Raw genomic sequence first — 23,584 nt, forward strand, 5'->3', positions numbered from 1 at the left:
GGTCTGACTTTCTGTTAGTGTAACTTACAGCAGGCTGGCTTCCTGGGCTGACTACTGCAGATGGCAAGGGTAGGATGTGGGTCAGAGTTCTGTTTTTACATATGGTCTGGCCATTCTCCATTTGTATATTGTCTCTCAGTAATGAACGGCTGACGGGGAACGCAACCTAAATGGTTTTGGGAAAGGTGTCCTCTAGGGAGAAGGCAGCAAGAGGAAGAGGTTTCTAGTTTTGCCAGTTACATCTTGTGCGTCACTATTGGTCATTTAAAAGGAAATGATGGAATATGCTGCACTTGTAAACGCTACTGCAGACATTTTAACACATTTCATTAAACTAGTAGATGGAAACAAACATTATCCAAAAGTCTTGTAAAAAGGTAAAATTTGCTAGATTTATAAAAAGAATAAGATCTGAGCTGAGTTTAATAACTAGCTTTTCTGATCTGCAACCTCAATACACTGAATACAATTTTTAAAAATCCAAAGCAAATCCCTGAAGTGTAGGCTGTGAAAACTCTACACAAAAGCACACTTTATCTAAGTGATACACACCTGGCCACTAGTAAACAGCAGATATATATTTGTTCTCTTTCTCAGAAACACTAAGACAATACAGAATAGTCCATACTATTGTTCGTAAAAATGATTTATTAAAATGCTCATAATTATAAAAGAATATTAAAGTGCACAGAAATGAACATTAATTACAAACTTTACATCTTATGTCACAAAGCATTATGAATAGTTCTACTTCAGTTAAGCTGCTCGTACATTTTTACCTTCTCAAACATAATATGAACGTAAAATGGTACAAGAAGTGTTTCAACAACAGAGCGCATTCTGACCCCCTATTGTGAATTAATGTTTTATGAAATTCAAGACACACATGCAATAAAAAAGGGGAAACTTTGGTGACAGTTTACAAGATGGCCTTGTTTAGTTTTCAAATAAAAACGATAGCTTTCCCTTTCTAATGACATATAGCTAAATTATCCGAGGGATGTTTAATGAAAATCCCCTGAGTATTTGGTCTAATATTTCATTATGCTAAAATTCACAGGCATTACAAAAGGATATAAAGCTCAGTTTCTCTAGTGGTTAACACTGGACAGGCTGAGGGCCAGATTCTCCCTCTTCACAGGCCCACTGCCAGACCCATCGATTTCCCCCGGGCTCTGCCTCTGCAGCTACTTAGAGATGCAGCCACCACTGTTTGCAGGCACAGCTCCATGCTTTTCTTCATCACTGCAAGTCAGCCCTGGACTCAACACTGTGGATGGCATGGGGGACGACCCTGCATCTCACCCACAACTCTGCTCTTTTGGGCATCTTAACAGTGTCAGATATTACATTTGTGGCCTTTAAATACGTAGAGGTTTTTTTCCCTCCTGTCCACAGCAGCACATTTAATCTATGAAAAGGATTCTCTCTGCGGGGGCTATGAAAACAAATGCACATTTAAGTTCTATCATACATTCAGGAGATAACGTAAAAACATTTCCTTGTCTATGCTGACATACGTGGCGAGTAATTGCCAAATTAAATGCTAGGAGATAGTCACACACTTCAGAGAAGAGAGGAGGTAATAGAGAGGAAGTGACACCCACTTCCAGAAGCAGTATCTCAGGAGTGAAGAGAGGAACAGTGGCACTGCCATCTTGGCTGTGAATGAGAGTTTCCTTCAGTGGGAAGAAATTCATTGCTCCATCCCAGTTCATGTGGCCTCATGTGGCCTGTCTTGAACTCCCTCTGACTGCATCATTAACATGATCAAGAGAGATAGTGAAATGGTGTCCCTGATCCACTGGGACAATTCAAAAGCCCAGAATACTGCTTTGATGGATCCTACATAAATACTTAATCATTCATGGCAGGCATCTGAAATTGTGACCTAGCACTAAGCTACTTTATTGTAAAAAGCCTCTAAAATCTGAGCTTTCCTTTGCTGCTGGGATTCTGATAGGTTGGCTCCTCTGGCACCTGAGCATTTAACAGCATCCCAGTGAGTAGAGGCCCATGCAGCACCACCATGATGCAAATCACCTCCCTCTCCTGCATCCAGCACTGACCAGTTACCAGTAGGAGTGAGAGGGGCTGGCTCCCTGTCTTTTCCAGAGCGCCTAGGAGGCCTGACACTTGGAAGGCAATAAAATGAAGTAGACTGCTAGGGAGAGCAAAAGAGGGGGCAAGATGTGCATGGCAGGACGGGAGTGCAGCAGGAAATCTCCAGATAATGGTAGTGTTTGTGACCAAACCGTTTTCCTTTATTACTCTTAACTGCCTGATTGGCTCTAGAGGAGGCTAAAAAACTAAAGCTAGGCTCTCTTTACTTGGTTAGGAATAATCTGGGTATATTCCTGTCTCTAGTACAATCGCACAGTTATGATCAAGTTACTGGGCACAGAATAACAGGATGGAGGATGCAAGGAAGCCACATTCTTTAAGGCAGCGACTTTGGTGTGTTGATCCCTTTGGCATATAGAAATAAGCCAAGTCCTGCGACTGCTGGACAAAAGGCACTGCCCACACAGTGACCACAATGAGGGCACTTGCTGTTCCTGCCCATGCACACCGTCATGCCCCAGTGGCTGTGTAGTGAGCCATTCACAAAGGCAGCTGGTGATGTGTAATACTGCACCTTCTGTATCTAATGAATAAAAGTCAACTGGTAGAAAATTGATGGGCTTCTGCTTTCCAGACAATTATGTTGATAAAAATGTAATTTTAATACATGTGGTATCACTGTTTTCCAAGAAACTACACATCCTTAGAAAAGATAAATTAATTATCCAGATCAACATGAGTTACAATGCTCTTTGAATCTGTAACTTTTCCTACTTTTGTCATTTTATTCCCTTGAGATCTGCAAAGCAGTCAACATTGATTAGGCACGGAACCTCCCAGGAGTGCTCCTGGAAGATAAAAAGTGTCACTGTGGATTAGGACAAATATGTTTCGAAACCTTGCTATCTTCATTCTAACCCACTAAGAGTATGTCTTTGAGATGGAAAGACAGGCTCAAATGAAGACTGAAACTGTATCCTCTGATTAACTGAGGTTTCCTTTCTGGAGTTATTGATAATACACCTAAATATTGTGAATCCTTGAGTCTAGTTAGCTATTTTTAATCACAAGAAAGCTATTAAATCTATAATGATGGTACTGTAAGGAAAAGAGGACCCTGGAACAGATAAAGCAAAGTGAAGAAATAAAACATGGCCTAAAAATAAAGGAGATCATGCACCTGAGAATAGAGAGAAATAAAAGCAATCAAACAGGGAAAAAAGAATCCATTCTACTTTAGACGGGGTGGTTTTTAAGCACATTCAGGGACTTTTTCTGTAAAATTCCAATTTATCAGAAAAAGGTAACATTTTAGGTTTTCCAGGTGATTCGTTTTATGCCCTTCTTGATCTAAGTTTTACATTTTCCAGTTCCTGCACCGCTAGCTGAAACTGAAAAATAATATGCATGGAAATGGCAATAGTTAAGAATGGTATTTGCCAAAGTGATTTAACTTAAACATTCTCATTAGTGATTCCTAATATATTTTGACAGAGCTAAATTCCTTCAAGTGCTTCTCAGAACATAAAGCTCTTATTCTAATTTTGGTCGTAAATTGTTATCTACCGCTTCTATCATCCGCTCAGCTATCACCCCCATATTTTTCGTCATATCTTTGAGGTGATTCTCACGAAGAAGCTTTTGGGTTAGGTATTTTTCTCTTTGGATCTTGCTCTTCGTGCGTTTTGATACATCGGGAATTGCATATGAAATGAAAAATTTCACAGAGTAGATGAGGTGCTGGGGAAGAGAAGAAGAAAAATGTCACTCACAAAGAAATGGAGGAGAACACGGACTTCCTTTCATTTATTCTTGCTTGTCATTATGACATTTATCTGGACAAGGCTGTGGACATTTACACACACATTCAACCACTAATGCCATCATGTCTAATCAACAGTGTGGCTCTGTCTAGCAGCTACTATTACTTTTACATTTAGATAATACTATGTGATATGTAGAAAAGTATATATACACACACATAATGGTTATAAAGGATAAAGAAAAAATGAATACCCGAAAAAACCCACCATTAAACTTACTAGGATGCCGACACTGCTGTTGTGTTTTGTGTACTTTTTCTAATGGCCCTGCACTTCTCCTAAAGTCAGTGCCATCACAGTTGTACAAGTATATGTGTATCATTTTCACTTATTTTTAAAAAAGTTTGACAAAATATGTATATATACCCCCAAAAAATACTCTCGCTTGAGTCTACCTTTATAATACTGCATGCAGTCTTTTGGAAATTACTTTCTTCTTTTTCTGGGGACAGGTTCTCACCGTCACCCAGGCTGGAGTGCAGTGGTGTGATCACAGTTCACTGAAGCCTCTTACTCCTGGGCTCAAGTGATACTCCCACCTCTGTCTCCCTAAGTAGCTAGGACTACAGGCATATGCCACCATGCTTGGCTACTTTTAAAATTTCCTTGTAGAGACAGGGTCTCACTGTGTTGTCCAGGCTGGTCTCAAACTCCTGTCCTCAAGCAATCCTTCCACCTTGGCCTTCCAAAGTGCTAGGATTATAGGCGTGAGCCACCACAGCAGGCCACTTTTTGTTCAAAACTATTTTCTAGGATTCATCAGTGTTATTCTATAAAACTAGTCCATTAATTTTCACTGCTGTATAATATTCTGTGTGAATACACTATAATTTATTTGTTCCCCTATCAACAGGCATTGAGCTTGTTTCCAGTTTTTGTATTGGGAACAATGGTGTTGTGAACATTATTGTGCTTGAATCCTAGAGGATAATCTGCAAGTTTCTCAAGTGTGTGGACCCAGGAGTGGGACTGCTGAGACCCTTTGTCACGTGAATTTTCCATTTTATAAGATGACACCAAAACATTTTCCAAAGTAGTTATACCAACTTATACTCCCACAGCAGTGAGAGTTTCAGTTGCCCTACATCCTTGACAGCACTTAGTATCCAAACGTTTTTTTTGGAAACAGTCTTGCTCTGGTACCCAGGCTTGAGTACAGTGGTGTGATCTCGGCTCACTGCAACCTCCATCTCCTGGGTTCAAGCGATTCTCCTGCCTCAGCCACCTGAGTAGCTGGGATTACAGGTGTCTGCCACCAAGCCCGGCAAATTTTTGTATTTTTAGTAGAGAGAGGGTTTTGCCATGTTGCCCAGGCTGAATCAAACTTTTTTTTTTTTAAACCAACTTAGTGATTATGAAAATGACTTTCATTTTGGTCTTACTCTGCATTTCCCTGACTGCTAATGAGGTTAAACACCTTTTAATTTTGTATTAATAAAAAATCTCTGACCTGGCAAGGGGAGAGAGATAATATAAGCAAAATTAAAAACAAATTATGCATGGTGTTAAAAAGCAATGAGTACTATGAAGAGATTCTTCTGTAGATTAGTCTGGATATGCCTAAGTGAGCTAACACTTTAGGAGGTGAGGAACAAGCCTTGCAGATATCGGAAGGAAAGACATTCTAGGCAAAGGGAACAGCCAGTGCAGAGGTGGTTTGGAGGAAGCCTCCAGAGTGCGTTTGAGAAATGGCAAGGATGGCGCGGGGTAGGTGACGAGGAGAGAAGTGATGTCTGAGGGGCGGTGAGGCGTGGCAGGACCCATCAGGCTTTGCGTGCCACTGTGAGGACTTTGGCTCTGACTCTGAGTGAGAGAGGAAGACAGGAGCAAGCCCAGCTAGGAGACTCTGGCCCTAATCCAGGCAAACAATGATGGTGGCTCTGACCTGGTGGTAGCAGCACAGGTAATCTGAAGTGCTCAGTGATACATTTTCAAAGGAAAAGACAACCAGATTGGATATAGCGTAAGGGTTCCAAGGACTCTGGGCTTGAGCAGTGTTGAGATGGAGTTGCCATAATCAAGACGGAAATACTGTGGATGGGACAGATTTTGGGCTGGGTTGGGAGGAGAACATTTGGAGTGGATGGAGGAAAATAGAGGCGTGTGGGGCAGTAGATGTGAGACATCTGTTAGGGATCCAAGCAGAAAGGTCAGGTAGGCTGTTGGATTCATGGGTTGAGTCAGGAGAGGGATGCTCTGGAAACAGCCATTTTAAGGTCTATTTAGCATACAGATGGTATTTAGAGCCAACAGACTCCAGGAGATCACCAAGAGACTGAGGAGAGAGAAAAGACAACCAAGGGATGAGTCCCAGGATCACTACAAGAATCAGGGACTGGCATAGAGCCTGAGGTGGAATGGCCAGGGAAGCAGGAGAAAAGGGGAAACAAAGTGTAATTTCCTAGGAGCCCAGTGAGGAAGAGTTTCCAGGAGCAAGTCATGAGGAAAGTCTCAAGTCAGATTTTCAGTGAAAATTTGACACAGATTTTCACTGAGTCAAATGCTGCTAAGTCAGGTGAGGGGAGGTGGGGAAGTGGTGGCTGCTGGTAACTTTGGCAAGAGCAGCTTCAGTGAAGTGGAGGGGGTGAAAGCATGACAGAAAGAAAGAGGAGGCGCAGCATGCACCGGCAACTCATTCAGTGAGAATGAGAGAAAAAGAGAAAAAGAGACGTGAAGTAGGCCTGGTCAGGTAAGGATGGAGGGAATTTTGAGATGAGAGAGGTATTAGTGTGTTTAGTGATAATGGAAATTATGTAGTAAAGCGACAAAGGTTGATGCCATAAAAAAGAATTCTTTCATTTGTTTCTGAGGTAGGGAATATTTATAGATATGTGAAATTTCTGTGTTATGCCACCCTTGCATAAAGCCTGGTGGCCTGATGTTATCTTTTTAAAATATATTGCTAGATTCGGTTTTGTCCATTTTACTTTTTTAAATTTTATTGTGTTCGGTAACATATAACATGATGTTGTAACGCACACGTATGTATTAAAACGGTTACTGCAGTGAGTCCTCAACATCATCGACAGGTTTTTGGAAACTGCAGTTTTAAGTGAAATGACAACATATAGTGGGTCCTTGGATAACGTCAAATCCTTCAATGTTGTTTCGTTACAGCATGATGAGAAAAACCACTGATGTTGTTACACGTTATCTTAAAGTCATGCTTTGCAAGAGCCTAATGAGGATGTTAAGTGAGGACTTACTCTACAGTGGAACAAATGAACATGTCCATCATCTCACTTTACACATCTTAGAAAGATCTTTGCATCTATGTAATGAACAGGGTTGGCTTTAATTTTCCTTTCTCTCTTGTCTGATTTTAGGATTTAGGCTACTCTTAGCCTCACCAAATGAGTTGGAGAGTATTTCCTCTGTGATCTCTGAAGGCATTTGTATAGAATTGAAATGATCTGTTCTAAAAAGCTTGGTTATCACTCTCCAATAAAAACCGCATGGTCTGGTGTTTTCACTGTAGAAAGATTTCAAAGTTCTGCTATAATTTAAAGTTTATAGCTACCTTCTTTAGCACTCTGGAGATAGATAGAATACTCTCTTCTGGCTTCCGTTGTTACTGTTAAAAAGCTTACTCCCATTCTCGCTTTAGTTTTCTCTGTTAGCCAAAAGTTTGTTTCCTCTGGTTACTTTCAAGATCTTACTTTCGGTGTGCCGCGTTTTCCTTGCAATATGCGTAAGTGGATTTCTTTATTCTGCCTAATCCACGTCATGCTTTCTGCTCTGTGAACTCTTTCATCTCTTTTATCCATTTTCTGCTTCTTTCATTTTTTTAGGTTAGTATTTCTCATTCTTCCATATCACTTAACATCTTTTACATATTTTCCATTTTCTTAACTCCCTGTGATGATATATCAGGAGTAGTTTTTTTCAGACCTCTCTTCCAATTAACAAATTCACCTAAACTTCTGTTTAATACATGTTAATTTTTTTCATTTCACCAATATATTTTAATTTCTAAGTAAGTTTTCTCAAAATTGCCTTATAATTTCTTTTTGTTTGTTTGCTCTTTTTAAATTCTACCTGTAATTATTTAAATATTTTCACAATCAGTTAATTTATAGTCCTTATCTTGACCGTTCAAACAAACCCTTGAGGTTATTGAGGGTCCAAATCAGTTGTTCCTTGCTGAATCTCATGCATGCTTTTTTTAAAAATCACCTCTTGTTATTGACCATCTTTGATTGGGAGCTCATATTTGATTAGCTTGATCTGAGAAAAACCTGGGGTCTAAACTGAGGACACTTTTCTCTAGAGAAGATACACATTTCCTTCTACTGAGACAAATGCAGCCCTGTTTTGGGTCTCTGGCTTATCCAGAAGTCTTAAGCTCAGTTTTTCCACTTCCCTTCTGACCCAAGGCATAGTCACCTTGAGCTCCAAGATGGAGGCACTGATGTATACCAGCTTCCTCTCTGAGCCCTTCGGCACTTCAGGAGTGCTTATTGCTCACTATGCTATTAAAACCTATCACCTAGGCCAAGCACGGTGGCTCATGCCTGCAATCCCAGCATGTTGGGAGGCCAAGGAAGGCAGATCACTTGAGGTCAGGAGTTCGAGACCAGCTTGGCCAACATGGTGAAACCTCATGTCTACTAAAAATACAAAATTAGGTAAGCATGGTAGTGTGCGCCTGTAGTCCTAGCTACTTGGGAGGCTGAGGCAGGAGAATCGCTTGAACCTGAGAGGCAGAGGTTGCAGTGAGCTGAGATCATGACACCATGCTCCAGCCTAGGCAACAGAGTGAGACTCCATCTCACAAAAAACAAAAACAAAAACAAAAACCTAAAAAAACTCATCACCTAGTTTCCCTGCTCTTTGTAGATTCTCTTCCCTTCCAGTGAGCTCAGAAATGCAAAGGAATTATCAAGCTGGCTCTAGAAGTTTTGCAGTGGGGATGGTCCCTTACAACATATGGTCCACCACAATATCAAAAGCAAAAGGTTGGCCAGGCGTGGTGGCTCATGCCTGTAATCTCAGCACTTTCGGAGGTCCAGGTGGGTGGATCACAAGATCAGGAGTTTGAGACCAGCCTGACCAACATGGTGAAACCCCATCTCTACTACAAATAAAAAATTAGCCAAGCATGGTGGCGCACACCTGTAGTCCCAGCTACTCAGGAGGCTGAGGCAGGAGAATCACTTGAACCTGGGAGGCGGAGGTTGCAGTGAGCCAAGATTGTGCCATTGCACTCTAGCCTGGGTGACAGAGCAACACGGTTTCAAAAAACAAAAAAACAAAAACAAAAAGAAAAAAACACAGAAAGCCAATCACTTCATCAACTACATGTTTGAATAGAAACTTGTGACTCTTGCTGATATATCAGATAGTGTACTTCAGAAAGCCGCTTACAATGGTGAACTAATCATGAGTTACTTTTCTTCCCTGAACTAGTATAAGTACCAAAAAGTCACGTAGTATACCCCACTTCTTGTCTGCTGACTGGTTTTATTCAGAGCAAATGGAATCGACCTGCCTCAGTCCCTCTTGCTGCTAGGAAAACCACGTGCTACAGTTCTGGCCAATGAGATGTAGGTGAAGTCCACCATAGGGGCTTTTGGCAAAGCATTCTTTCCTGACAGAAAGGACTGGATATGGTTAGCATCGACCTTCTTCCTGCCTTGCATATAATATGTTATCTGGAATTTCAGCAGCCATAAGGGGACACAGAGCAAACCCAGAGAATCAGATATGTTGCTCCCATCAGTGAAATGGTATTGATTGATTGAGGAGCAATCACATAGGAAATTCATAAACTGTTATGTGGGTTGGGGAGAGGGGAATCAACCTTATTTAAGCCACGATAGACTGGGTTTTCTGCAGCTTAATACAATCATGATCTACCATACCAATTAAGCAACCTCTGATACTTTGTAATTCAGCAATAGTTATTCAGTCTGCATAGGAAGCATAGTTGGCTAGATCAATTACAAATTTATAGTTGCCTTAGTCATTTTTCAGAGATGGTCAATTTCAAACTCTCCCAACAATGAAAGTTCCTCATCATCGTACTCCTCTTGAATAAGCCCTTTCACAGCCCAACATGCTGCCCAGTGCCCTAAATTTTAAAAAGTTAGTTAGTAATGAATGAAATCGAACCCCCTTTGTGCATCATACGCTTTTAAACTTTTATAGCAGATGATGCCCTCATTAATGAAGTTGTTTATGAGTATCTTCAGGTCAAAACTGATTGACGTATTTCCTAAATTAGTTATTAGCAAGTGATAAGAAGAAGGTATCATACATGTCAAGTATGGAGTTGGCAATACTTAACAGAACATCTGCAAATACAGAGCCTTATAAACTGTTTCAAAGCATACTTTTCCTACCTCCATGACAATGATAAAAGACAGCTTGGCTGCGATCACGTGCCAATAGTAGATATTGTGTTTATACTCCTGGGGGTGTCCAGGTGGGTATCGGAAATCACGATACCTGAAAACAAAATGAAGACATATTGGAAGACAAATTTTTTTGATTATACTGTAAATAAAGGTCCCATTTAAAAAGAGGTCATGGCTGGGTGTGGTGGCTCATGCCTGTAATCCTAACACTTTGGGTGGCCAAGGCACATGGATCACTTGAGGTCAGGAGTTCGAGACCAACCTGGCCAATATGGTGAAACCCCGTCTCTACTAAAAATACAAAAATTAAGCCGGGTATGGTGGCACGTGTCTGTAATCCCAGCTATTCACATGGCTGAGGCACGACAATTGCTTGAGCTCAGGAGGTGGAGGTTGCAGGGAACTGATATGGCATCACTGCACTCCTGTCTGGGCAACAGTGCAGGACTCTGTCTCAAAAAATAAAAATAAAAAAATAGAGGTCATATTTGATTCAATGCTCTTTTAAACTGGACATCACATATACGTTTTCTCTTAAAGCTCAATTTGATAGCAAAGCCCCAAAATAACTACAGTAACATGTCATATGTAATCAGAGAACGATGGTAATGACATAGTCCATCTTTGTAGAAAAGAACCCATCTTTATAAACTAAAGTTGTAAATGTTTTCTCCAAACAAACATTTATCCCTGTTTTCTCAAGAGTATAACTAAAACAATTCCTGTTTTGGGGATCATGTTTATAAATTTATGTATAATGGTATGATCGGGGTTCACTCAGCTATGGGGCTCTCTCTTCTCATATAGAGTACTATCTACTTGTTAAAATTTCTTAACTAATTTCTTGTTGTCAGACAATCAAGTGTTAACTGCCATTAGTGTATCTTCCCTGGGTAGTACATCTCTAATTTTATGCCTGTAAGCTATCAAACCTAGAAGAGTTTAATTTCTGATTAGAATTATGGAAAGTAAGAATAAGCAGATTTGATAGAGAATTGTAAAGAGGCTCCACTAGGTATAACACAAACATTTATTTTGGGCTTACTTCTGGTTTCTGGTTGTATTATTGAGAATTTGAGTTAGCGAAGGCTTTGAGGAGTTGGACTAAAAAGAAACTTTAAAGGCTCCTATTTTAGGTAAAACTCTGTGATCCAGGAAAGAAAGTTAATGACCTACAATCCACCAACTTTATCAATTGGTAATTTAGCTGGTGCATACTGTCCACAGTTGAACTCACCAGCCGTTAACATCAATGCAGAGAGCTATGGGATATTTTTAGATAATACTGTTCAGCTGAGGTATTTATATCTCTTATCTTTGTATGTCCCTGTTATGTGAGGTGCTAGTTTGTCAGCATGTAGTTCATTCAATATCTTCAGATTGTGCTTGAATAACACAATAGTCTTAACAACTGAATTATCTTGGTTTTTGGTCCTCTTGAAGTTTCTCTATTTCTATGACTTTTCTTTGGAATCATTCTCCCTGTAATTGTTTGAAACTCTCATCTTTAAATCTTGCTTTATGGTTTGGTCTGAAATTTCTAACCCTAGTCTTCATTAACTTTTTAATAAATATGCATATATATTTTCTGAGTTTCACTGAAGAGAAAGCCATGGGGAAAAAATGTCTCTGGCAGCTCGATTCAAATGACGCCAAATGCATCTGGTTGATCCTGAAGTTTTAAAGAAATAAAAATTTAAAAATTTTAAAAAATAACACCAAACAGAATTAAGTCACAAGAAAAACCCTTTTAAAGATGAAGTCTATTTTTAAACAAGTAAAGCAGAACTTGCCTGCATGTGGTATGGTTACCCTGCTCAGAGTATGGGTTTCCCTGGCTTTTGTTTTTGAAGTCTGCAACTTTGAAGATGGAGAGAGTGTTGTTGATGTACCCATCCATGGTGTAGGAAGTGTGGTTTCCGTAGGGAGGGACGGAGAAGGACCAATAGTACACCAGGCGGGGGATCATGTCTGATGTGAAAGCAATGATCATGGCCTATTTTGGGAGAAAACAGAGAAAATGAATGTATAGTTTTTATAGGTATGGTTAACAAATATGCTATGCCAGAATTACCAATTTCATCATGTCGATTTTTTTTTTTTAAAGATTCAGAAGTCTTAATTCTTTCTTAACTGCAAAATATATGCAGACAGTGAGATAGGATCTTGCTCTGTTGCCCAGGCTGGAGTGCACTGGCATGATCATAGCTCACTGTAACCTTGAACTCCTTGGTTCAAGTGATCCTCCTGAGTAGCTAGAATTACAGGTGCATTCCACCATGCCTGGCTAATTTTTAAACATATTTTGTAGCAATAGGGTCTTACTCTGTTGTCTAGCCTGGTCTGGAACTCCTGGCCTCAAGCAATTCTCTCAGCCTCTCAAAGAAAGTGCTGGGATTATAGGCAAGAGCCACTGACCTCAGCCTAGAAGACTCTTGCATACGTAATTAAGGTCAATGTTATGAAAATAATTCAGCTTTATATAATTGATTTAGCACTTGCTTTTCATAAATACAGAATGTAAACTGCATGTTTTTCTTGATCTAAATTTAAATAATGACCTCTAAGTTCACTTTTTTCCTGTATAGTATTTTGACTTGTTTAGACAAGTGAAACTGTGACCTGATTTGTTTTAAACTCTCAGTACATAGTTATATTTGTTGCTTCATTAGAGTGTTAGCATTTATTTTAACAAAATTTGGGTAGCAGAAAAAACTATACTGGGGTTGTCCCTAAGTCTCTAAACTTCCAAAAGATTAAGTGGACAAAGTTATGAAAGTTATAAATTATCAAACAACATACAGAAAATTTAGTATGTTCCTAGATAAAAGGAGTAAATATGGACCAATCACAAACCTGTGTCTGTGTCAGAGAGACATCTATTAGGATGTAAAGCTATTGTGAATGACATGAATTTTCTCTGAAATTCTTTAATTTGGGCTTTAAACTCTCCAGTGCATAAAACTGGTTTGAAGGAAGGAGAAAGAATTTTTACTTTAAACCAAATTCTATGTGACTAAACCAGCTAAATGATTCTGTCACTGACTGAAGCAGAAATGTTTTTGGCTTAACATGATTTTTAATAGTATTCATCTGAACATATGGTTTAGACACAGCAAGACCACAAACCAAAACTGAGGCAAGGCAAGAAAAAACAAGGGGCTTTTCTATAGCAAAATTTCCCTCACTAGAACCAGCTTTATCATTTCCTCTGATGTGAAAAAATCTGTGTGTATACATATGCACGTGTTTCTGCCTGTCAGTACTGGGGTGCCACAGAATATTTTACCTTTTTTCTCTCAGATTTCAATAGATTAAATTTTGCTGTTATCATTTAACTCAACTATATCTTTTTATAGAATCACTGGCAGATGTGCATCAGGAAGCTACAAAAAATTCCAACAAGGAAGATAATTCCATTGTCTTTTGATAAGATACTTTTCTTCCTGAATCGAGCTGCTCTGAGACATGCTGCAGGAGTACGAATAAATGCAGTGTGCTTCATTTCCCATGCTGTTCTGCACACAATTTTCCATTTATATAAAATAAATTAAAATTGGTCTTCAATAACAGATGCTCTGGCATGATACAACAATGTCAATTCAGCTTATTTATTGAACCAGCAGCTTTAAAATGAATGATTTTATAACAAATTCCTGCTTGATGCCCACTTTCACCCTGGTGGCTATTCTCTTCTTTTTGTAGAGGGTAGGTTGTGAGATACAGACTGGGTGTTTGAGGGAGTAAGACATGCATTTAATGCTGGCACACACATAAACATAGATGCCTATGATGCCTATGTATGCGGCTGTATAACTGCATCTTGGAAGTGTAACAAATCCTAACATGGAAAAGAGGATTGCCCGTAGTTTAATCAATGTCACAAATCTAATAAGCCGTTTTCCTAGGTTAAGTTATAAGAAAAAGCCATTATTGGATAAGAACCAATAGCACCAATTAGCCGGCATGTGTGTCTGTACACATACACACAGAGTCGCCTTGGAAACAGCCAATCCTCCATCTGTGCTCATGGAGTGGAGCCATGGCATAGATACTGGGAAAAGGTACCTAATACAATCAAACAAGAATGCTTGAGGAATGGGGAGAGGTTGAGTCAACTGAATTTTCTGGTTAGTTGAAGGTCAAATAGAAACCCTTTTAGTTGCAAACCCTGTTGCTGAAAATTTTCTTAAAGCACACATGTCCACGTTCTTGCCCAGTTTAGTGTATATGAGCATATTGAACATGACACATTCATTGTGACTGAGGAAGTTGAAAGGCCTCACTGCCATTTTTCTGAACATCATCAGTCTTCATTTTGCAGCACAGTAGACGTGGAAGGTGTGGGGTATCTATCTGGGGGAAAGGAAACTGACATTGCCTAGCAGTTGTTTTTTGTGTGAGATTTGTAGCTTTCTCCAAAGAGTACAGATAGCATGCAATTCAGATAAATATAAGGTTCTGGACTGTATGGATGACAGATAACTAACTTGTTTTATTGTATAAAACTGAAGCCATAGTCCAGACAGTGACTGCTTTTGCAATTTTTTTTTTTTTTTTTGAGACAGAGTTTCGCTCTTGTTGCCCAGGCTGGAGTGCAATGGCGTCCTCTCGGCTCACTGCAACCACTGCCTCTCAGGTTCAAGCGATTCTCCTGCCTCAGCCTCCCAAGTAGCTGGGGTTACAGGCCACCATGTCAAGCTAATTTTGTATTTTTAGTAGAGATGAGGTTTCTCCATGTTGGTCAGGCTGGTCTCAAACTCCCAACCTCAGGTGATCCACCTGCCTCAGCCTCCCAAAGTGCTGGGATTACAGGCGTGAGCTACCATGCCTGGCACTTTTGGAATTCTTGTGTCTCCAGTTGGGGGACCTGTCAGAGTCCTCACAGAGTCACTGTTAATGATGATGAGTAATGAAGATGATAAAATAAAAGCAGCTAACATTCAATAGAAACAAGGCTTCAGGCATTAACTCAATGAATTCCCTAACAACTCTTTGTGGTTGGCATGTACTATTCTTATAGTATGTGGTAGGGAAATAATCATTTTACAAATAATATGGGGCTCTGGAGAGGTAAGGCCTGGCTCAAGATCATGCAGCTCAAAGCTACAGTGCTGGGAACTGGAGCTCAGTCTCCCTGACTCTAGAGCCTACGGTGCTCAGTAACTTCCTCATCCAGAGCCTAATCTGCAGGTACTGTCGACTTCTGTTGTTTTGGCTGGGGACTCAGGGAAGATGTGGCTTAAGAAATCAAAACTGGGAGATCACTTAGGGGGTGGTGCTCACCTGGGAGTGAGACTGTCAGTGAAATATGGGAGGGAGGAAATGACCCTAGTTTTAGGATGCTTCTTGGGAAGGTAGTCCTCTAATGGGCTGGCATGGTAATTGCATTGCCTCAGGAATCCCTGTGGGCCTGTACATAAAAATGACACTGTTCAGATGGTCCATCACCAATGAATACAGGCTATAAACAACTGAGTTCTGTCCCTTCATAGTTGGGACATAATATACAGGGCATGAGGCTGCTTTAGCCAATGACCAGAGCATGGTGAGCAAAGACCTCAGCTCCCTCCTTTAAGAACTGCTGCTGTGGAGACAAGGAAGGTAGTTAGGAGTGCACAATTAGAAGCACACAAATTGTTTACACTTCACCATCAGAGTTAGTATTTTAGGTTGATACTTTGGAATATGTAGTAAAACCTGGTAGAATGGTCTTATTTTAGGGCCCTCAAACTCTAAATGAACAGATTTCTATCCACATTATAAAAAAGCACTTTCTGATTACTCCTTTTATAGTTATGTGAGGATTAAAAGTGTTAGTACTTATTATCATTACCATATTTCATATTGAATAAAAACTTTAGCAAATGAGCAATAACAGTACCTGTGTAGGAGGTCTTGACAGTTAAAAATAATTATACACAAAATGAAAATACATTTAACAAGTGGTTATATATCATATAACTATGTTGTTTATGTGGATGACAGACTTAGCATCTTCTTGCTGTTTTAAAAAACACCCAACATTTGATTTCTTAGATAGCAACTCTAATGCATCTCAGGGCTTTCAAGGTCTTTACCCTGTAAAACTTAGCTCTACTCACATTGGTCACCACAGCCAGAATTGCTATTCCTTGCATGATGGGCTGCCATGCTCCGATGTCTTGGGCTTTCTCTGGTACCAGGCGTCTAAACTGGGTGGTCAGTTTCCACGCGTCCACTCTTATTTCCAATATATTGTTCACGAGAGCCAACAGAGGGGCCAGTGGAAAAGAGGCCACAAATAAGGTGACGAACCCAAACTGAATAACTGTCAATGGAATGGACACACATCATGGAGTGGTGGTGGATGGAAGGACAACATATTTTCCTTTACTCTTGAAAAAGAAAGGCAAATGAACTAAATCCCAGAGAGAAAACACATCTGTGGTAAATAATTATTTAGTGTTCAACAGTGAAAGAATTCAAACAAAACACAAATATGAAACCTCTGGAAAGAATAATTATAGCCTGTTTCTTTCACATGTATACACTTAATAGGAGCAATATATTTAGACATCTTTAGTCAAGCAGAATTATTCGCTGGTAATAAACTTGAGACATCATAAGCATATTATTCATTCTCAGTGTTGAAATAGTATGTCGGAAGATGATTTGTGGTTTAGGAAATTTTTTTAAAAGTAAAATATTGTGGCATTATCTAACAAGTTAAAGAGAAAAAGAAATGGACCCATGGGAAGGCTATGCTTAGAGAATGTTGGAAGAAATATGCTGGGAACAAGCAAATAAGTGAGCTCCCCTGAGTCTGCAAATGCAAGTGCAGTGCATTCAGAGAATCTGACATTACAAATCACAGAAATATATCTGATAAAAGTATCTTAAGTTATAATCCTTAAGAATCTTGAAGTTGGTTGCAGTCCTTGTGGTCATAAGTCAAAATTTGAGTGATGGCTTAGAAGTCCTTTTCTCCTTGTTTGTAATTGACACAGCCTTATTATAAATGGGGCAGCAAAGATTTTGGGGTAAGTGATACCATGGAGGGGAAGAAGTAAGAAAATATCCAAAAAAGGGAAAATCAGTTTGAAGTCTGCCAGTTAGAAGGGCAGGGCTAAGAAGAAACATACATAGATATGTAACTAAGACTGTGGATGGGAGGAAAACGTGAAGCCCCACTAGGCCTCATGCTCAGACAAGGAACAGGGACAACTCTGACCAGAAAGGACAAGGCTGTGGAGGGTGTGGTGAGGCAGGCAGAGCTGGCATTTGCTTTTGGTGTGAGAGGCAAAGGGCATGTTGCAGAAGAGCAGACAGCTAGAAGGATCCGGTAAGTCCCACAGGCCAGGCAGGAGCACTCATGCAGAGAAGTCAGCCAGGCAAGGACCAGAGTTGGGGATGCTACAGAGTCATGAGCAGCAGCAACAAGCAGTGATGTCTACGTCCCTGTCTATGACTCACCCAACCCTAAATAACTTATCAGCCCCAGGGCATGCAAGTAATAGCAATGTGTGGAGTCAGCCAGTCAACTGTGGTAAACTGGCAAGCGTGCGTCCTACGGCGAGAGACAGCTCATAGTTGCCAGGTCGGACTGAGGGCTCCATGTTGCCAGATCTCCTGATTGTTCAAGAGAAGTCAGAGATTAGGATTATGTTAGCAGTAAACATAGTTAAAAATCCAAAAGGGAAAAGACACCATGTATAATGACAACAAAAGCATAGGCTATTTAGAAATAAATTAATGAGAAATGTAAGACCACTATGATAACTGACTTAAGAAAAAACAAATAATGATGAATGAATGAATGGTAGGATGTGCCATACTCTTGACAGGGCAAACTTGAACTCAGGAACATATCAAATTTTTTCCACAAAATAATTTAGAATTCTACTGTAAATTCTCTTAATGATCCTAAAGCTGACAGGTCAGCCAGGTGTGGCAGCTAATCCCTATAATCCCAGTACTTTGGGAGGCTGAGGCGGGAGGATCATTTGAGCCCAGGAGTTTGAGACTAGCCTAGGAAACATAGCAAGACCCTGTCTCTACAAAAAATACAAAAATTAGTTGGGTTTGGTGGTACGAGAGCCTGTAGTCTCAGCTACCCAGGAGGCTGAGGTGGGAGGATTGCTTTAGTTGAGGAGGTGGAGGTGGGAGTGAGCCAGGACTGCGCCACTGCAGTCCAGCCTGGGCGACAGAGTGAGACCCTGTCTTTCAAAGATAAGAAAAAAGCTAAAAAGTGAAAAGTGATATTAAAGTTCTTCAAGAAATATAAACGGGATGTTTGCATAGACAGTATTAGGAACATTCTGAAAAAATAATAAAATGGGACAGCTCTGGGAGATATTAAAGTATATTATAATGCTACGGTAATTGAAACAGTTTAGAACTAGTACATGAATAGACAGTATGAATTAAACAGGGTGAATTTTAAGAGCAGATGCAAATATTCATGGGGTTTTAGTGTATATCCGTATAAAGCAATACTTTAAAGCAGTGGATGCAAGTATTGGCACAGCTAGCTAAGTCGTGGGAAAAACTGGTATGGAGCCATCACTTTTGACACCAAAATAAATTCCAGATGGATTAAAAATATTATATTAAAAATAAAGCACCAGAAAAAGGCCATATAATTTGTTCTGATATTCAAGTGAGAAAAAACTTTATAAGCAACTTTTGAAACCAAGAATAACAACAAAAAGTCAATACGAAACACCCACTGTGAAAACAAAAACGACCTTTGCCTGAAACATTTTCATAATCCTATACTGCTCTCTATGGCGTCTCTTCTTTCTTCTACACGTTACAGTTGAGTTTTCTGAAGGAAGTATCCACCTTCACAAGTGGGAGAGTAACTAGTCCTGAGGCCCTCACACTGGAGCTACTCTTGCTAACTCTGCCGGTGGCTGCATGTTCACAAAGCTGATGCTCCTTCTCAGTTCTGATTTAGGTGATTTCTTGTGACACGGCCAAACAGTCCCCCTGCTGTGGAATATTTATTTCCACTTGATTTCTTTTTTACTTCAGAAATTTTAAGAATTCAAAAGATATACTGAAAAACAAACTAAAAAGCCCTACCCAGCTATAGCACTGCTTCCACTTCCCGCCCCAGGTCTAGCAATTAGGAGTGTGTGGGCGCTGGCTCTCCCTTTCTTCCCCCATCTGTATTTTCCATTATGCTCCTTTTCCGTCATGTTCAAATTCCTCTAAAGCAACATTATCATCTCCCAAGCCTTCTCTGTGTTGACACAACGCTGCTGGATTTCTTCCCATTGCTCTGTTCTTCTTTTTCTTTGTGGGGGCCTCCCTCCCTTTTCACTCTTCAAATGTCCCTTTTCCCCAGGGCCTCATCATCAGTTCTCTGTCCATCTCTCTCGATATTTCTGCTAGGCATGCCTGATTCACCCTTATGGCCTCACCCATGGCTCCTCTGAGCTTCTGACTGGTGTGTCCAACTTCCTAATGGGACACTGCCTTTCAGATGTTTCACGCTAAAAATATCCAACACTGAGCCATTTCCTAGAGACCAGCTCCTCTCCTTACGTTTTGCCCTGCATATTCGGTCTCCTGGAAGTTCTCTTAATTTTGTTCCTCATCTGCTATGCAATTCACCCCTTTAACACTTACTTACCAAATCCATCTCCCTCTCTTTACTCCCATGCCACTAAATAGTGGGTACCTAACACTTGTTGTCTGGGTTACCTGCTGTAGCCTCCTAAATCATCTCCCTCCCTCCACATATGAGTTCCATCCAAAATACTATTTTCCATTCTGCTGCTTGATTGATCTTCTTCCACATAAACATTATGCAATTCTCTTGTTTACAAATATTCCAGTGGATCTCAATTTTTTTAAGAATAAAGTTCAAGTCCCCTGGCTAAGCACACTAGACCCATCATCATATGGTCCCTGCTGACCTGATATTCCCACCTGTGGATCCTCTGTTCACTTGCCATTCTTTGAACTGACCAAGCTGTTGTACTTCTCTTCACCATACTTTAGGTAACTTTCATTCACCCTTCAAAATCCAGCTCAAATATCATCTGCTTAAGGAAGGCCAATTAGCATTCACCTTAACCACCCACTGAATGCCAAGCTCCATGAAGGCAAGGACCAAGGGCACTGGTATCCCCAGCAACTGAGTGTTTGACACAGCAGGTGCTCAATAAATGTTTAAATAAATGAATGAGTGAATGGACAAATGAAGAGATGGAGGCCTGCAAATCCTCCCAATTACCTAGTTGCCCTTTTGGAAAGCTCATCCTGCAAAGGTTAGAAGACTTCATGGCAGGTGATGGGCTTGAACTGAGCAGAGATGAGAGCATGAAGGGAAGAAGGCCTGAATCCTGGAGAGTGCAGCGGAGGCATCGGTGGGTTGAGCATAGGAGGGAGAAAAATAAAGGGGTACAAGGAGCTGCTGAAGAATAGCTGATATTCATTACAGTACATTACATGGAAAAATATCATATATGAAGGTCATTGTTGTAGCAGATTTAAAAAAACTCACTTGGAGATAGATGAAGGTAAGATCAAGGTACCATAGCAAGGGTGGAAGAGGCAGTGCCAGAGACAAATGGGGCCCATTCATCACATCAATGTACTCCGTTTAGGGGCACCTGCCCACCAGGAAGGCCTCACCAAGTTCTCAGGACACCTGTGTCTGTGCAGTACATTACTGAGTACAAAACTATTTATGGCTTCCAGGTTTAAATACAGACAGACTACTATTAAGTTCTGTGTCTCAGTACTTGGAGTCAGGAACACTCTGAGAAGCAATTTGGGTTAACATCTCAGAATTACTCCAATAATCTCAAAGCATGGTGTAAAATTCACTAAATAAAAAACATTTCACTCAAACAGGTCATACAGAACTTGGTGAGAAGTGGGTGAGGCATGTTAATGTAAAATCAACTAACAGTTATATATGTGTTGGAGCTCCAAGTTCAAGTTGCCAAAATGTTTATGAGTTTGAGCTTCCAGGTACTGGCGCTCCAGCAGAGGACTTGGCAGCCGCCTCCATCAGGCTCAGTGCAGTGGGGAGAGAGGCAGGCACAAAGCACATACCACCACGACAGGGAGCAGGTGCTGCTAATGCCTAGAGAAAAAGAGCAGCGAAGCTGCCCGAAAAGTTCAGAGGCCTTGCTGAGACTCAGCAGGACTCGTCAGGTAGGAAAGAAGGAAAGAGAGTTGAGGCTGGGTGCAAGGCCAAGCAAGGGTGGAGGCTCCAGTCTTGCTTTCTGAAAGATGTTTCCCTTAAGCAGTAAGAGCCACAATTTAAAAGGGAGATGGCGGTGTTGTCAAGGAACATGGGGAAATGGAAAGGAGGGGATTGTGTGGTGGTGAGACCAATACCAAAGGCACTCAATGTTTATTTTTAGGGAAATGAAAACAATTCAAAAGGCACTTACAAATTCTGTCTCTCACAGACTAGAAAGACAAAACACAGATTTCATTCTCCTGTTGACCACACAGTAACAGACTGCCTACTCCCAGAAATTCAGAAATCAAGTTTTCTCAGTCGTTGGGTATTATTTAGATGATAACAGAAAAACAACCTAATAAGCCTAAAAATCTGTCTATAAAAGCTATTATTGTATCCTTTCTTGTAGGGCAGGAAGAGGCAGCATTATTTAGTTGATAATTATTTTAAAGAGCCTATGAAAACTCTACAAGTCATATCAGCTTCTCCCCAAACCACATGACCATAACTTTCCCTTTTGATGTCATTTATTTGACTAATCTACTACAGAAAAATAACTTTTTTAAATTAACAAATGACATTCTGCCCCAGGATGTTTTTTTTATGCTGTTAATAGTTCCAGTAAGAAATATTTACAATTATGACTTATTTTTGAATAACAGGTAATTATCTTACAGTCCTTCTGAAAATAAGCAGAATAATAAATAAAGATAGCTTCTATATATGTACTGCAGCTACACCCTTAATGAAACCTGGTCATGAAACATAACAAAGCAAAAATGAAATTCAAATCAGGTTCTGGGCTGCTGCAAAGTATTGTTGACCAAAGAAGCCACAAGATGAACCTTCTACTCACTGAAGGAAGCAGATGTGTTTCCATGTATAATGTATATTTTTAAAAGCAATTATTTTATATATAGAATGTGATTTAATAAAAACCACCTTCTAACTGCAGACTTGTAAACAGGAACCACAAAGGGGTGTCTTTGCCAACATGCAAAGCGCCCTATGCATAAATGCAAGGCCTGTCAACGAAAATGATGCGTTTCTTTTTCTATTCTTCTAAGCTTAAAAAAACTGTAATTCAATGCAATGGTTAGCTGAAAGGGCACAGACGCGAAACATGTAAATTGTTAGCCGTCTATTAGATATAAGCATGTCATGCATAATACAAAAGATGGTGTTTCCTATGGAAATCTATTTTGAGATGCTTCCATTTAAAAGCAACTGAGAGCTCAAAATCAAGTCCCACTGAAAAGAGTAAGAGCCCAAGCAAATAATATAAAAATGGACCAAGACATTTAGGAAAGAGAGGACCTGTGCTAAATCTTAATTACAGACCAGCACAATGGTTTGAAATTCAAGCCAGTTATGAGCCATGAAGTCACTCAAGGAACCAGGCAGAAACCACTGGCCAGAAGAAACAGATAGGCTGTCGAAGGCAGGCAGGAGATGTGAAAGTGAGCAGCATCTCGGGACTATTCCTGCCATGAAGAAGCATGCTCCTGCGGGCCTGCTTAAATGACTCAGTTCAGAAGTGTCCCAGCCAACAGCTGTGCCTGCATGGACTCCAGGCCAAGCTGAATCACACCTAATTATATTTGCTGAGTTCATTCTCAGACAACATGATTAGAATGCTTTAAGAATTCATGGTAAAGATGGCTGAGCCCAGTGGTTTATGCCTGTAATCCCAGCACTTGGGGAGCCGTGGCGGGTGGATCACGAGTTCAGGAGTTCAAGACTAGCCTGGCCAACATAGTGAAACTTCGTCTCTACTAAAAATACAAAAAATTAGCCAGGCATGGTGGCAAGCAGCTGTAATCCCAGTTACTTGGGAGGTTGAAGCAGGAGAATTGCTTGAACCCAGGATGTGGAAGTTGTAGTGAGCTGAGACCATGCCATTGCACTCCAGCCTGGGTGACAGAGCAAGACTCCATCTCAAAAAAAAAAAAAAAATTCATGGTAAAGATGGCTGGGCCACGTGGCTCATGCCTGTAATCCCAGCACTTGGAGAGGCTGAGGTGGGTGGATCATTTGAGCCCAGGAGTTCGAGACCAGCCTGGCCAACATGGTGAAACCCTGTCGGTACTAAAAGTCCAAAAATTAGCTGGGCGTGGTGGTGCATGCCTGCAAGCCCAGCTACTCAG

At 40.4% G+C, this 23,584-nt stretch overlaps 1 protein-coding gene across 2 annotated transcripts in view; it reads right to left on the bottom strand.

Moving 5' to 3' along the window:
• Positions 1-628: 628 nt before the first annotated feature.
• The window catches only part of ANO6 (anoctamin 6), a 197,034-nt gene continuing 174,078 nt past the window's right edge, over positions 629-23,584 (bottom strand). For both annotated transcript variants that reach the window (XM_012459079.3, XM_012459078.3), the window contains 4 exons: positions 16,351-16,556; positions 12,040-12,242; positions 10,232-10,337; positions 629-3,804 (listed from right to left, as the gene is read on the bottom strand). In XM_012459079.3, coding sequence (XP_012314502.2) covers positions 3,598-3,804; positions 10,232-10,337; positions 12,040-12,242; positions 16,351-16,556 — 722 coding nt within the window. In that variant the 3' untranslated portion in view covers positions 629-3,597. The remainder of the gene's footprint in view (positions 3,805-10,231; positions 10,338-12,039; positions 12,243-16,350; positions 16,557-23,584) is intronic.

This window comes from Aotus nancymaae, unplaced genomic scaffold, assembly GCF_030222135.1.
Source record: "Aotus nancymaae isolate 86718 unplaced genomic scaffold, 86718_ANA_hifiasm-v0.15.2.pri h1tg000092l, whole genome shotgun sequence".
In the NCBI taxonomy this organism is placed as follows: Eukaryota; Metazoa; Chordata; class Mammalia; order Primates; family Aotidae; genus Aotus; species Aotus nancymaae.